This window comes from Chinchilla lanigera, unplaced genomic scaffold (genome assembly GCF_000276665.1).
Source record: "Chinchilla lanigera isolate Chin_1 unplaced genomic scaffold, ChiLan1.0 scaffold00087, whole genome shotgun sequence".
Taxonomy (NCBI): domain Eukaryota; kingdom Metazoa; phylum Chordata; class Mammalia; order Rodentia; family Chinchillidae; genus Chinchilla; species Chinchilla lanigera.
This window is the reverse complement of record NW_004955488.1, coordinates 7847182-7864261: the sequence shown is the minus strand read 5'-3', so window position 1 is coordinate 7864261 and position 17080 is coordinate 7847182. Positions and strand designations below refer to the sequence as shown.

The 17080-nt window shown below is 39.5% G+C and overlaps 1 protein-coding gene across 3 annotated transcripts in view; it reads right to left on the bottom strand.

Moving 5' to 3' along the window:
* The window catches only part of Kcnq5 (potassium channel, voltage gated KQT-like subfamily Q, member 5), a gene marked incomplete at its 5' end in the record, with an annotated part of 521894 nt that overhangs the window by 64265 nt on the left and 440549 nt on the right, over window positions 1-17080 (bottom strand). For all 3 annotated transcript variants that reach the window (XM_005404480.2, XM_013504414.1, XM_013504415.1), the window contains 2 exon segments: window positions 8162-8257; window positions 14149-14259. In XM_005404480.2, the coding sequence (XP_005404537.2) occupies window positions 8162-8257; window positions 14149-14259 (207 nt within the window).

The window sequence follows — 17080 nt, the reverse complement described above, 5'->3', positions numbered from 1 at the left end:
TTTTTTTTTTGGTCTTTTTGAGACAGGGTCTCACTATGCAGTTCAGGCTGACCTTGAGCTCACTTTGTAGCCCAGGCTGGCTTCGAACTCACAGCGATCCTCCTGCCTCAGCCTTTTGAGTGCTGGGATTATAGGTGTGTGCCACCATGCCTGGCTACATGATGGTTTCTAGTTCCATTATCTTTCCTGTGAATGATATAGCTTCATTCTTTTTTTTTTTTTCTGGTAGTGGGAATCGAATTCAGAACCTTGCATTTGCCAGGCAAGCGCTGTGCCACTGAGCTAAATCCCCAGCACCTAGCTTCATTTTTCTTTTGAGTAATATATGTATATATCACTATCCCTATCCCTACCGCTACCCCTACCCCATCTCTATCTCTATCTCTTTCTTTACCTCTATATCTATATAAAATTTTCTTTATGCATTCATCTACTGATGGTCATTTGGCTGTGTCTGTAGCTTAGAATCATGCTGCTATAAACATGAGATGAGTATGCATGCATGCAGTCTTTAAATGTTTTGGGAATATGCCCAGGAGTGGATCAAATATTTCTATTATTTTGAGGAATCTCCATGCTGACTTCCATAGTGGTGGTATTAGTAGCTGTACTGGTTTACACTTCCACAAATACTGTAGGAGAGTTCCTTTCATCCCATTTCATTGCCAGGGTTCACTGCTTCTTGTATTCTTGATGTAGCCTTGACTGGGGTGAGATGAAATCTCAAAGTAGTTCTGATTTGCATTTCTCTGATGGCTAGTACTTCCGAGAAGTGTTTATTCAGTCCATTTGCCCACATTTTTATTGAGTTCTTTTATTTAGGATGTTAATTTTTTGAGTTCTTCATATGTTCTATTTTTTTTTGTTTTGTTTTTTTTTTGTTTTTTTTTTTATATGTTCTAGATATTAATCCTCTCTCAGAAGCATAGCTAGCAGTAGGTTGTCTCTTCATTCTGTTGTTTCCTTTGCTGTGCAGAAGCTTTTAATTGGGGGCAGTCCCCTGTGTCAATTCTTGCTATTATTTCCTGTGCCACTGGCTTCCTAATCTGGGAGATTTTGCCTGGGCCTATGACTTGAAGAGTTTCTCCTTTGCTGTCTTCTAGCACTTTCATTGTTTTTGTTTTTATATATAGGGCTTTGATTCATTTGGTTTACTTTTAATACAAGGTGAGGGGTAAGGATCTAAGCACTGTTTATCAAAAAGGTGGTCTTTTTTCAGCATATGTTGTTGGTATCTTGTCAAAAATCAGACGGCTGTCACTCCATGGGCTTTACTTTTATTCCATGGGTCTTCATGTAAGTTTTTCTTTTGCCAGTAGTACATTGGTTTCTAATAATCTAAAGATAGACAAGTCCAGACATCTATGAACAGTAGCATAAATATAAAACCAGTGGTATGGTGAGATAATGGAATACTATAATGGTAATAGTTCCCTGTAGCTATGCTTAACAATATGGGTGAACTTTCTACAACTGATGTTGAGTGAAAGAAGCAAGACCCAAAAGAATACTTTTCCATAAAGTACAAAAACCAGGCAAAATTAATTTATGCTATTAGGAAGTAAACAGCAGTTACCCTTGTAGGATAGTGGTTAAGAAAAAGCACATAGGAGGTCACACACTTTTCATCTGAGGGCTGGTTTTGCACTAATACTAAGTTCTCTTAGGAAATACTGTGGTGCCTCGATTCATGAACTTGATTCTCCTTGTGATTCTGGTCACAAACTTAGTTGGATGAGAACCAAATCAAATTCAATGGTTGGGTTCCATGTTGACCTTATGGAGACATTTGATTCAGTTCTCATTCAGTTTGGTTTGCAACCCGGATCATGGAGAGAATTGAGTTCATCGGCCGAGGCAACACTTGCGTGTTCTTCTCTGTACACACTTCATACCTCAGTAAAACATTCAGTAAGTGCCATGATAAACTAGAAGAGTGTGTAGCAGAACATGAGGGGTTTTTAAAATTTTGTCTTCAAGAAGAGATCTAAAAAATATTTTAGGGCAGGATGTTTTGCTTGAAGACTTGCTCCTATGCTTGTGGTGATTTAAATGATGAAGCTGTGGAAATCTGTGCTAAGCATCTTAACATTTTACATGTAATAATGATCATCACAACGTCCTGTGTTAGTTTTTGTCACTGTACATGCACAACTTTTAGTCACCTAGAATAACCAATGAAAACAGGAATTTTGTATTATACTTCCTTCTGTGGCAGTGAACCCAGAGATCCCTCCCCTCAGTGCAGTGAGGACGCAGGTGCTGCTTCTACTGAAGTTTCCACTTGATCAACAGACTGGGATTTGTAGAGCATGTCCATGCATTAGTTAATTCCAGTTAAAAAAAATCCAAAGCAACAGTGTAACAACAACAAAAACATGGGACCAAGGTATTACCTGTTAGTGTCATAAAGAATTGGGGACCCTTTGAGAAAATTAATGACTTTCCTTAAAATAAGACTTGGATTCTTTGCTCTTTTTCTATAAAAGTAATCTTAACAGCTAACCTCTTGTTCCCTTCATTACTCTTCTCCTAGAAATGTCTTGTAGATGAGAGGCGCAGAGGGAACCAGTGGTATCTATCACAGGGCTGTTACTATTTAACAGTCAAAATGAAAGTGAAAAGTGTAGCACAACTACTTTTAAATCTTAATAACTTGGTCCTGCTTTTGCTCCCATCTAATTGCTTCTCACAGCTGAAATTGAAACCCACATTCAGATGAGACAGTACCTGATGTTCCTATACTTAAGGCCCAAATCACAGAGTGGTGGGCAAGAGAAAAGCAACACTCTAGAGAGATTTCCTGTGGTTAATTTACACGGTGTATTGACTCCAAAGGACAAGCTCACAAGAAGCATGAAAGGCAGATTTGCTATTTTATCAAGCAGTGTGGGTGCTCTAAGTGGTTGAATAAAACTTGAACATTGCTCTATAATTTTATGTCAGGATCGTTCAGTTTAAGGGGAGCGTTTAGTTTGCATTGTCCGGAGTAGTTTACTTATGGCAAGTCTGACCATTTGTGGAAATGGCCCAGAAAATTTCAGCTGGCCAACTCAAGCTATGTTAACACGGAACTTATTTTCTTAAAGGTGTGCAGTTCAGAATATTAGTCCTGCAAAATTTAGGATGTATCCCGCGATCCTTTTCCTCTTCACATTAATTTCTGTTTTTCAGTGGCAACCAGTTCATTCTTGGAGTTGTCGTTTCTGTTCAGAATCCTTATTTTTAAGGATTATGCTCATAATTGTATTTCTTGATTTTTCAATTTCAGGCATTACCCATTAACTTCTAACCATGAAACAAAATAGTGTGGCCTACTTAATGCCCCTGTCATCTCATCTCGTACTTCCAGTATTTTTACATCACGATTTTAGTTGGTGTTTGCATTACTATGAACATGTAGCTATTGTTCCCAGTGTAGTCTTATAATTTGTCATGACTACTCTCTTTCTTGTATAATATTTTTGTTTTTCCTGGAGTTATTATTGCCTTGTTTTAATTTCTTGGTTTGCCTTCATGTAGCTATGATGAACACATTCATGATCGCCTTTCTGGGTCTCTAAAATGCCTCTTGTCAATGTATCATGAAACCTTTCAGTTTCACTTTCTTGTACTCTGGAGGATGGTTTTCCTGGTGCTCACAGTCTTTTCCTCCATCAGCGTTCAACCTGCTGTGCCTGTGATCCTGGGACTTCCCCACCTTTTCATCCTGGGGTACCCTTTACCCATTCCTGAGTGGGAATTCTCATTTCCTGAATGTCATGCCTCTTACTGTCTTGGTTTATCTCCTTGTTTTGGAAGAGCAATCCTGCTGACATAGTTTTCTGGAGTCAGGGCAAATACCAATGTTTTGAGATTGTCCATGGGTACGTCTTTGTGTTACTCTTACCCTGCATAAATGGTTTGGCTACATTCAGAATTCTAGGTTGGAAGTAATTTTCTGCCATGATTTTGAATGCATTGCTTCACTGTCTTCTAACACTAGAGTTATGAATGAGACGTCCAATGTTATCCTGATTCTTGATCCTTTGGCTATGTGCACCCAGACAGGGCTTAGGATCTGTCTTTGCAGATGTCCTGATATCTCATTATGATAATCCTGGAATGAAATTGTTGGTTTACAGTGCCGGGCATTTGGTGGGTGTTTTTATTTACTGTAACCAGTCCTGCCCTCCAGTTCCAGAGGAACATAATGTAATTCTCTGGTGAAGTCCTCCCTTTAGTATCCCCATAGTCTAAGGTACCTCTGTTAGTTGGATCTTGGCACTCTTAGAAATGTCCTTTACTCTTCTTTTAGGTCTTATTTTTCATCTCTTGTCTTATTTTGCTCTCTGGGAGATTTTCACAACTGTATCTTCCCTTTTTTCTGCCATCATGTTTTTTACATCAGTTTTTTTTTTTTTCTGTTCTTATTTATGATTCAAACACTGAGAAAGATGTATCATCCCAGTATAAGTAACCTGAGAGTATGGACCGGTAGCATCTCTTTAGGGTAACAGGTAGAAGAAGGCTAAGAAAAAGCCAACGTTTCAATGTATAGTTTTCTTCTGGGTTAGGTAACTTCCTCAAGGAAACATATAATCTTTTCTCTGAAGGAAATTAACACTATCTGTCAGTCTTCTTTTTTTTTTTTTGTTTTGTTTTTCTCCGGTACCGGGAACCGAACTCACGACCTTGCGCTTGCCAGGCAGACGCTTTGTCGCTGAGCTAAATCCCCAGCCCCTTGTCAGTCTTGATTGTTCAAACGCTTACCCAATTCCCCATTTCTGCTTCTAGGAAAGTGCCTTGGATCTGCCCTGAGTTGGTCTAGCCTCTCCACGAGTCGTGCTGTGACATGGAGCTCCTGAAGGATCTTTAATCCCCAGGTTCCATAGTGCATGTAGCAGATGCAATTCTGTTTGTGAAAGGAGTAACTGATTTGGATCAAACAGCAGGGATTTTGGTCCCACCTCCACCTAGGCTTGTCTTGAGGATGAAGTGACATAGTGCACTGCAAGCCCTCTGCAGACTGCAAAGCACTTCATGAGTCTCAGGCGTTAGTAATAAAAGTTGTGACATTCAAGTAGGTTTTCCAAATGCGTTTTTTTTCTTTTTTTTGGTTTTTCTCCGGTACCGGGAACCGAACTCACGACCTTGCGCTTGCCAGGCAGGCGCTTTGCCACTGAGCTAAATCCCCAGCCCCAGGTCTTCCAAATGTGACTGAAAGCTGATTCCTTTTCTCAGACTGCTCCACTTGAAACAAAAAGTAAATTTCAATCAATCATTCAAAGATATTGATAAAAATAAATGTGCTGCAAACTACCAGGGTTTTAAACTTTTCACCAAAACCCCGATGTGCTACTTAATTTAATTCTCTCATCAACCAAAGAATAAAGCAATTTGCCCTTGTAAGAAGGCAGCGGCTTTGGCTTAAGACAAATAAGGTCACTTTTGCTCTTGATGCCTTTTATGCTCAGCAAAGCAAATCAAGTTTATTGGGTAAGAAAATGAATGTGTCAGCATATGAGACCTGAGTTTTCAATACAATGCATCCTTAAAAATAAATTTCTACAATCTATAATCAAGGCCCAAAGCCCTGAATCTTGCCCAAAGATTGTGTTGAGGATAAGTGATGAGCTAAATAATTGTTACATTATTGTTCTTATGCATAATAAATTGATGACATTGAATGAGGAAGTAGTTGCTTTTTAAATTAGTAAATTCTATTTTGACTCATGAAACTATGATCAGATTTTAAAGCATTCTTGACTGTATCAGTCCTTATATTTTGCATCCTTTTCTGCTACAAACAACCTAAAATTTGGACTTTTAAGTAAAAGAAGCCAGGCATGGTGGTGCACGCCTGTAATCACAGCAGTTGGGAGGCTGAGGTAGGAGGATCATTGCAAGTTCGAGACCAGGGTTACAAAGTAAGTTCAAGACCAGCCTGAACTGCATAGTGAGAACTTGTCTCACAAAGACAAAAAAAAAAAAAAAAAAAAAAAAAAGTAAAAGAAAAATTCACAATTTGGGTTTATTGTTGCCTACATTTTTTACAAGTTCAATTGCTGATCCTAACATATATTACATAATCAAGTTCCAAAAAATGAAATTTCAAGTCTCCAGGCAAAAGAGTTCAATCAGCCGCTTCTTTTATGGGTTACTTGTGAGGTAGCCTTGCCTTATTTTGGTTGTGTACATCAAAATGCCTCTGCTCCGATGATTTAATGCAGAAATAGCAATTTATTTTGAAGTTCTACTGGAAATTGCTTCTGCATAATTTAGTAGTTGATAATGACAAATAGATGAAAAAATTTCTTTTTTCTTTGTCTGTATTGGGCTTGTGCAATGTGGTAGCCGAAAGTCAGTAATAACCAGTGAACATTTCTAAGTGTCTTGTGCCATAAGTTTTAGATTTTAATTAATTTACATTTAACTAGCTGCATGTAAGTAATGATTATCATATGGGTCATCACAGCTGTGTAGCATCACAACTGGTATACGCATCAGACACTTCTCCAAGGGCTCCCTCTCTAACACAGCTGCTGATGCTCTAGAGGTTACATGTCGGTAAGATGTGTTATTGGTTTCATACGCAGACAGGCCTTGGTTTCCGGAAGAAACAAGGAGCCTATCAAGATATCTTTGATTCTCACAGGTTGGAAAGTACTGATCTAGAGTGAAGGGAAATTGAGAATAAAAATAATAATGAGCAAAATTTGTTACATGTATGGAAGCATGAACCACCAAATAAAAATACTAAAGGATGAAGGGCTCTGGACCTCTGGGTGTTGTGTGCGTATCCTAAAGTGCATAACACTTTTTTTTCATTCTGGACACTATCGTTTGGAGTCTAAATTCTTACTACTTAGGGATCCTTTCCTTTAAGAAAATGAAGTTGACTTTCTGTTTTAAAACTGGGAAATTTTAAAAATAGAGACTCAGTTATTTGTATTAGAAGTCATACCTACTGGTCCACTTTCATATCAATACCTAGTTGCAGAATGACTTGATTAGAAAATTAATGTCCCAGTTGAATCCTTAGCGACAAATAGGTCTTCATGATGTGTTGGAGCTTTATTTCTTGGTCTCTCCCCTAGCTTCATTCCTTTTGGAGGGGCTGCATCCCCAGAGCTACAGATAAAGGCTGATAAGGTTCACCAGAGATTATGTTCTATTAACTCAGCCACTCAAACCTGCGATCTGAATTAGAGCAGCACGCTTGTTACACCAACATGAAGACGAATCTCTTAGGATCTTGGTTTGCTATCCCAAACAGCTCCAGTTGAGAAGTTCTGGAGCTTCACCTGTCTGGCAGGAGGAGAAAAATTGAACTATAGAATCATCTTGCCCATAATTGAATGCTAATTCAATATTACGGGTCTAGAAAATAATGTAATTGCTGATCCTTTACCTGGTTTTACTCCCAAAAGATAAGGATAACAAAAGGAGAAGCATTTCTTTTGGAGCTAAAGCAAATTCTGAGTTCAGGAAACAAAATGCTAAATCATGTTTGTCTTCAAATAACATGCTTATTGTTTCATGTTTTCAAACACTGGTGTCTTCCATAATACTGCCCACTCTTGTCTTTGTTTTTGTTTTTGCTTTTTTTTGGTACTGGAAATCGAACTCACAACCTCATGCTTGCCAAGCAAGCAAGCTGTGCAGCTGAGCTATATCCCCAGCCCCACCCACTCTTAAACTAAGATACTATTTCAAGTTACTTCCTTACATAGAATTGAAAGCTATTCCATGAGTGCTAAACCTTGATATTCTAAACAGGCAGATTATTTTTCAGAACAGTGGTACACACTGACCGTAGAAAATAATTGTAATGCAGGGAACACTGCCATGTCTTGCTCTATCACTTAGTGATCAATTATGTTCCACCTTGTAATTCTTAAGACGTACTAGTCATTCCCAGAACAGCACAACTGCTAACCTGCACACATCCTTGCTGTGTGATTAATTGTTTGAACAATGCATGGAACTTTTGGTGAAAAAGTGTATGTTTCTGTTTGGCAAAAGGGGAATACCTTCCCAGACCCAAAACTATACAGTTCTGACTTCATTTGCAGAAAAGCAATGAAGTTGCTTTAGTTGCTTTGCACGTATTCGAAAGCAACTGAACAAGCACACACGGAGACAGACGTTGCCATCTACCTACTGCCCTGACAGTTACCTGGATGAGGTTGGCAGCTGGGTTTCTTCTCTTTTCGAAGTGTTTTTGACGGTGTTGTTCTTGTACTTTTAATGCAAAACCGGAGCCAAGAATGCCCTGGAACCAAATATAAAAATAGCACTTTTTAAAAAATTCAAAAGCCAGCCCTGTCAAATAATACATATATTTTACAAACCTCTAAAATGAGCCTGAGATGAGACAAATAGTATGTGACCTGTCCATAATAAAAATGCTACTTACTAAAACACTATTATGCCGTCAGCTCTGTTATACTGCCAGCTAACAGTAAGCTGTCGGGCCATGTTGCTAAGAGATGTAACAGCTTCTGTTCTTTAGCAAGTCAGTCAAGTATCATCATTTATTGTCTTAATGGTATAGTGAGAGGCACCATATTTAAAAATAAAAAAAATGACAGTCAAAAAATGAAGAGGCTTTCTTTGTGATATTTCTTTGTGATTAAATTTGAGTGAGAGGTCTTATCTAGTGATATAATTTAGAAAACATGAACCCCTGTTTTGAACAGCTGGAGTCTGAGCTGGGAGAGTTAGTCTTGCTGCTGTCTCCTTGGAAGGACCTGTAGCACTTTGATGAAACTCAACATGCATATTTTCCATCCATGCCATAGGGAGCGGGTGTTTCAAACCTGTCCTAGTTGTAACCCTTCATGACGCTTCAGTTCTACTGTAGCAAAGTAAAATAGCAGAGAAAGGGGGACAGTTATCCAGATGAGATGAGCAGGCAGTCAGTTCCGAAGATAGGGAAGGTTTCTCATTTTGCCTTTGTGTATAGTAAAGACAAGAGCACGAATCACTACGAAGCACGTTCCTGCTTTCCTCTGTTTTGATCAGGCCCTGTTAGCATTCCTTACCTTTTTGCTTTTGGCTCACCTATTTGGATTTTGGCCTTAGTAAGGCTAATATCTTCCCCCATGTTTACATGAGTTTTTTGGCTAGTTTCCTTTCCTTCTGCTTATCATGTGGATCTGCCAAAGATCTGCTTCTTTGATGTTCCTTTTCTTTTGCAGTTTGCTTTGGTCTCACATTTGTGAGGATGCTTTTTGTCTCAGCATAGGGTTGCCTTTCAGAGCTTGCTATATTCAGTCTCTGGGCTTTGTCTATACTCTTGACTTTATTAGTATGGGACTTGGGGCTCCTCTGCTTTCAAGTTTGTGGATTTTACTTGCTAGCTATAAATTATTAGCTTTTTATTAAACTTCAAGGAGTCTAACCCTTAGGTTAGAGGTGGACATCTCATAAGCATGAAGTCAGTATTTTCCACAGGCAAGAAATGCTTTCTTTTACTTTAAGAAGTTTAAAGATGATATAGGCTGCCTGGACAGGCCGTGGGTTTTTCATCTCTGGAAGGTGTTAAGTCTCAGCTGGTGACAGCTTGGCTGACATATTTTGGGGCTCCAGATAGCCTTTAACCTTCTTTCTTATTTTGAGATTCCACAATTCTGAGCACATCTGTGACAATAACCAGACAATAACTAATGTAATCATGTTTTGAATACACAAATACTCTGTGCTATTAATGAGGAAAAATCTACTCCATTATTAATTAGGACAAATGACTGTACCTTGAAATTAGCCATGACCTCATAGGCTCTGTTTTCCATCTCTTTTTTTTTCATTGTGTGTCTCACGCTGGCTGAGATCTCCATCTCATATAAGTTGTAATTACACAAACTAAACTTTATAAAATCCTGGTTCCTATGATCTGGTTTGCACATGTAAACGATATTTGCTCTTCATAACTTAGAGGTTATAAAAACAGCCCTCCATTTCCAAATTCAGATTAACTCAAGTCATCACAACTCTTAATTTTTTTCTTTGTAATATAAAGTTATTTAGGAAAGATTTATTCTCCCTTTAATATCAAAGTACAAGCATATAAGAGAATACAAAACATCAGCATTTATAGCACTTCTTTATATCGTATTAGATAAACACACACTGCCTTCATATTTGTACATAGCTTGCTCTTCTGGAGAACAATTCAGGATTTGTAGAAATTAAGTTAACAGCAGTAATAGTTATCATTTTTAAACACTTAGCATGTGGATACCCCTTGGGAAATGAAAACAGGGCTTATAGCACAAATTTAGCATTTACCAACAAACTTAAATGTGCTGAAAATCACACTGGCATTGCTGAGAAGCATGTATTAGTAGATGGCAACTGTTTGTTCCATATCTCTTGTGCCAGACTGTACATTACAGATGTTATTAAACCAGGTCTGCTTATTGTCTCTTTATGGCCCTTTTCCAATTCTCTTCTACCTTTCTTTCCATATACTACTCAGTGCACCTAAATAGAAGTATTTTTAAGTCTGCTGAGATACACACACACACACACACACACACACACACACACACACACACAGAGGGAGACACCGTTTAATCTTCAGACATACATACCAGTCCTTCAAAACGAGCATCCATAGATGAAAACATTTGAAAATGAGTTTTGTTTTCAATCATTTTTTAGGAGAGCAAGACTTAAAGTTTTAGGTTTTAATTTTAGTACTAGGCTGAGAAGAGAATCATAAACACCAAGTTCAAAAAAAATGTTCGGGTAAACATTTTTAACAATTATCTCTCCTTATTTCCCAGAGTAAATAAGCCTGTTTTGTATCTCATACATGGCAGACAAGCCATGCTGAAAGATTTTCAACAGTTGTTAATATTTTATTGCACAATTATCATATTTGTTAATGTTGCTAATTATTATAGGTACTGACTATAAATAGTTACTGAAAGGTTAATGTCAAGTCAAACAGAACTAGTCCTCCCATTGACCCTACTAGCTGGTGATCTCAAGGAATTCTGCTTCCCTTAAACTCAATTGCTTCTTCATTGGTGAAAAGGTACCTGTCACGGGAGTCTCTATTGGGAGGAAGAGAACTCTTGAGAGAGGAGAGCAACGGGTTCATCAGAGGGATATGGAAGAGTTGGGGTTGTCTCTGGGGCTCCAAGGGGAGTGGTTGGCAATGGAGCTGGGGAAGTACGGCTTCTGCGGTGGGCAAGAGTCTTTCCACTTTGAAGGTAAGATGGTGCCATCGTTGATGCCTTGTGTCAACTTGAGCGGTTTAGACGGTTAACTATGCAGCTCAGCGGGGAGCCAGGGTCTTTACTTTGTATTCATCCTGAGTCTGTGCAAGAGGAGGACACGAGATGGTGTGGCATGGGCGGACAGCTGGCATACAATATAAGGAGGGGAAAAGAGGCTTGCTCCCCCCTTTTGCTCTTGCTGTTTTGCTATCTTTTGCCACCTTAAACAGTTGCCCTTGTGCCTTGCCACCCTGCTGTGGAGCCAGCTGATTATAGACTGAAACCTCCACAAACTGGGAGCTAAACAAACCTTTTCTTCTTTAATTTGGGGGCTTTGGGTATTTTGTCTCAGCAACAAGAGAAAAGTAACTAAGGCAGATGGCCACACTTCTTCAAGATTCCTGGGAAGGAGCAGCTCACATCCACTTATGATTTCCTCAGGAAGATGTTCTCCTAAGTGTCAATCAGACAGCACTGTTGGCTGGCAGACGCACAGGGTAAGATCGTAACAGCACTCACCATGAAGTGGCAATAGAAAGAACCAGAGGGGAGGTAACGTCTATTGACAGTGATAGGACACCATATTATGACACTGTTTTATACACATACATTTTTCAGATTTCCAGCATCTGTTAATTCAACTTGCATTAAAAAATGTAAGCACTTCGTAGGAAACTCTTCCAACAGTGACTACTTAGCCTCAGACCTTAGCCCAACCTATTGACACAGTTTAACCCCTTGTAATGGTCTGGAGTTGCATGATGGGGTCCACATATTTCACTATGCTGGATGCAGCTGGCTTCCAGAGGTGGGAGAACTAGGCACTAACTGGACCTGGCAGATCTTCTCCTACTTTGAATGGCTATATCTCTATGGTTCTTACAAATTTTCTTTCCTCTCCCTTGTGAGGTTTTTCACCATTCTTTTCCTGTTTCAGTATTTGTTCTACCAGCCTTGCCCTACATTTGCTGTTTTATAATCTACAAAGACTTGTGAAACTATCTAGCTAAGTTTATCAGAGTTTTCTCTGATAATGAAGACTCAGTTATAAATTAGGTCTCAAGTAGCCCTCTTTCGAGACCACACACTGTCTCACTTAACAACTCAGTGTTGCCTGTGGTCTCAGGCTAAATAGAAACCCCAAAACAGCAGGTATTTGTGCCACTATTTCAAGAAAAAAAATCCCCAAGACTGCATTTTACTGTTTCTTAAGGTCTTTTTCTTCTGTAGGGAATCTGAAAACTGAGTCTCTGCTCTGTTTGCTCTGTTTTGGATTGTTAAGATTGCCAGATGAGTTGATTTTTCTTTCTTTTTTGATTTCATCATTTTCTACATGGAGACATGCATTTTTATACTCATGCTGGTAAAGAGAAGTAACATTGAGTTTTCCTCCCAAAAAGCACACATTATTACATAGGCCTTCACGAAATCTCTCTGTGCTCTTTCATTCTTATCTTATAATGATGAAGAAATATACTCAAATCACTGTTTTGAGCTGCATTATGACCCCAGCCCCAATTCTTATGTTGGAGTGGGAACCGCTATATATCAGAATGTGAAGTTATTTGAAGACAGGGTCCTTACTGAGGTAATCAAGCTAAAATGAGGTCATCAGGATGCGCACCCTAATCCAATATGGCTGATGAAGTAAGAAGAAGAAGAATCAGAACAAGGAGGAAATGAAGACACAGGGACAAGGTGTGTCCACGGACAAAGCCAAGGAGAGAGGCTGAGACAGATCCTCCTCCCAGGCTTTCAGAAAGATCCACCCCGTCAGTGCCTTGATTTTAGCCTCCCAGAATTGTGAGGCAATACATTTTTGTTGTTCAGCACAGCCAGTCCATTGTGCCAGCAGCGCCGGCAAGCTAACATAGTCACCCAGCATGTGACACATTTTCAAACTGAGGCCCAAGGCCTGAGCAGAGGCATAAGTCCTCTCAGTTTGCTTTCTGTGATTTTGAGTGGCCCAGAGTAGAACCAGCTGGTGAGTGTGGAGTTGGCCCTGGCTACCAGCAGGACAAGTGTCCTCTGTTTTCATTGCCAGGCAAAGGGGGAGCCCAGGAGCTAATGGCTGTGGTGTTGCAGTCCCCAGGTGACCTCCAACTCCTTTGGCCCCCTGTGGAGGGTGCTTTCAGTCCCTGCTGGGTGGAGGCTATGCCAAAGCCTCAGCCTGTGTCTGCAGGAACACCTTGTCTGTTTCCCTTGGGCACAGGAGTCCAGGTCACTGCCTCCACCCTCCCTGCTAGTGACTCCACCAACCCCACCCCAGGTGGAGTGGCCAAAGGTGAGAGATGCGGATGGGGCAAGTAGTGTTTTGACCAACTGCCTTTAAATGAACAAGAGCATGAAATGACTGGGAAGGCAAACTTCATCCACTAAGAAGAAAGTAATCAGAAGCAAGCAGGAAGATAAATGTGCTCTTCATTTTGATAAAATGCAGAAACTGCTATTTAAAAAAAAATCAATGACAGAGGCACAAAGAATAAATCACGGGACACACTTAAAACCATTTAAGGTCATATGCTTTTCACGCAAATGGATCTGAAGAAGAAAGTACTCCACGGACATACATCTGTCTCTTCAGAAGCACACATTATAAGCCAGATGGGAACGAGCAGTGTAGGATGAAGATATCTTTAAATCTTTACAAATACTTTACATGCATTGGTGGCATATTGGCTGAGAAGTGATGCCATCTGAATGGTTATTTGGCCATAAAAACCTAGCTGGTATTAAAGTCTCAAGTGCCTTTGAGGGAAAACCATATTTTATGAAGTATCCACCTGGATATATTTAGAAAAGTCAACAGTATATTAGAACAATCGTGTTTGTCAGTGACACAGATAAGTTCCCAAGCATATCAGTTTGTGACAGCTCATTCCCATAAACCTCTGAAACCTAATTTAAACTGTTTTATTGTCATAGAGATACTTACAGCAGGAAGTGCAAAGAAAGAAATGCCCAGGAGTGCGAAGCCTGCAGAGAGCAACCTTCCCAGCCAAGTCAGGGGAGTTTTGTCTCCATAGCCAATAGTTGTCAATGTGATCTGAAAAGAAAATAAACAAAACATTCAGCTTAAGTACTTCAGAGAGGGAAGTTAGGACATAGGAGCAGGAGGTAAAGCAACATTTCCACTAAATCATTATTCAACATGTCTTGTTGGCATATTTTATTACTGTGCTTTAATTTTCCATGACGCATAAGAGGACTTCTCTTTGTTTAAGGAAAGGAATAACCTACATATTTGTTCCACCCCTATAACACAATTTTCCATCTTTCTAAGTGTATTTCACAGAAAGGTTACTTAAATAAGCCGATAACCATGAGTGATACAGAAACGATAGTACCATGGGTTTAGGACTGGATCCGTGCCCCAATCATTTATGCTAATGAAGGCTGTCCAGTCACTGCTTTGGCAAGCTCTTCCTGGAGTTCTGGCATGTGTGAGGTACATGTTATGATTTGTAGTGGAACAGAGATGAGAGGTGTACAGTTCTTGTCCTGAGATGTTTAAATCGTAGTAAGGGAAGTGTGTCACACACAAGTAATTAAACTACAAAATAGGGCAAGACAGAGATTATGATGGAGGCACAGATTGGTTACTGTGAGTCTGAAGGTTGAGGTTTACTTAGGTTTTAAAGGAAGGGCAACATGTTGAAAGGCAGAAATGATAGAGAGGGCTCTGAGTAAGGGAAATACGTGACCAGTGGCAGAAAGGCAAGTACACCAGGGAAGGTTCTGGAAAGTGTACTTTGTTCAGCAGGTGGCTTCTTCAGTTTCTCTCATTAGCATTTTATGGTGTTTCATGTCTGAATCTTTTACTTTCTTGGTTGCATTTATTCCTCAGTACTTTATTTTTTGATACCTATTTTAAATGAGACTGTTCTCCTGATTTCTTTTCCAGAAAGTTCATTGTTAGTGTACTAAAAATTCTACCGACTTGTGTGTATGTTGATATTTTTAATCCTGCCACTTTGTTGAATTATTCGTTCTGGTTCTCTCTCTCTCCCTCTCTCTCTTTCTCTGTCTCTCTCTGCTTCTATCTGTCTGCCCTCTTTAGAGTTTCTCTATACATATAATGTCATCAGAAAACAGCAATAATTTCACTTCTTCTTTTCCTATTTGGATGCCTGTTATTTCTTTCTCTTGTCTAATTGCTTTGGTGAGAATTTTCAGTACTCAGTTGAATAGAAAGGGGCAAATGGTCTCCCTTGTCTTACTGTGGATGGTGAATGAAAGTCTTTCCATTTTTCTCCCACGAGTATAATGTTAGCTGTGGGAATATCATATATAATTTCTATTGCATTTTTGCCATAATATAATATAAATATAATCTTTATTACATTTTTCCTATGGTTAATTTTTTGAGATTTTTTTTTAAATCATGAAAGGATTTTGAATTCTGTCAAACACTTTTTCTGTACTGTAATGGTTGATACACTGTGTCAACTTGAGAAGTCTAGAAGCTTAACTAAGTGATTCAGAAGTTCTACATCTTGGAGTGCACAAGACATGCCCTTGCTGCTCTAGGATGTTCATTGTGTCAACTTGAGAAATTTAGAAGGTTAACTGTGTGACTCAGCAGGGGGCTAAGATCCTTCTAAGCCTGTGGGAGAAGAGGGCATGGAGACAGTGTTAGTACTACACCCACCCTAGAGCGGGTAGCCTGTGTATAATATAAGGAGGAAAAGAGGCTTGTTCTCCCCCCTTTAGCTCTTACTGTTTTTGCTGTCTTCTGCCACCTTAAACTGTTGCCCCTGTGCCATGCCACCCTGCCTTGGAGGCAGCTGAGTATGGACTGAAACCTCCACAAACTGTGAGCTAAATAAACCTTTCCTTCCTTAATTTGGGGTGTTGGATATTTTGTCTCAGCAAATACAGAAAAGTAACCAAAAGCAAGCTGATGAGATGATCTGAAATGAAAGAAACACACAAAGGTAAATACTGCATGTTCTCACTTATAGGAAGAATCTAAAGCACTCAAACTCATGAAAGCAGAGAATAGAATTGTAGTTATTGGAGGCTGTAGGTGGAAAGCCACCAGACTACAGTCAAGGGGTACAAAGCCTCAAATAGGAGGAATAAGATGTGGTTTTTGAGATCTACTGCACAGCATTGGGAATACAGTTAATAATAGTATATAGTTTATTTAAAAACGGCTAAAGAAATATACTTGTTGTTGTCACCAAAAAACAAAAGGATTTGAAGTTATGGATACATTACTTAGCATGATTTGATGATTCCTCAATGTGTTCATAAATTATAACATCTTTTGAATCTCATACATATATACAATACTGTCACCTTATAGTGAAAAAAAAAGTATTAGTGGAAGAGGAGTTTAATGAAATATGCTAAAGTCAGGTCAAGGAATACCTTGCTTTTGTACAATTTAATTTAATTTATTTTTATTTTCTGTGGTGCTGGATCTCAAACTCAGTGCTTTACACATGCTATGCAAGTGTTCTGCCACTGAACTGTATCCCCAGCACCTCAGGGAATGTGTCTGAAAATGATAATCATACCATGTGTCTCCCATGGTCAAACTCTCCAGGAGCTTCCTATAGCCCTTAAGACAAAGTCCCGCCTTCTCTCTGTGGCCTACATGGTTCTACACCATCAGGCCTTGGCCCACTTTTCAGAGGCAGTCTTCTGCCACACTCCATCCCCTTCCTCCATCACATGTGCCCTGCTCTTCAGCAGCACTCTCACATTTTCCCTGCCTGAGGTTCTCCAGACTTGCTGTTTTATGTTTGGGTTTCTCTCACTCTGAGGGCTCCTATCAGGCAGCTGCTCAACTTTGATCTCCACAGAAAGATCAACCCTGCCTAATGGGCCCCAGGGTGCACATGGGAAGGAGAAGTAAC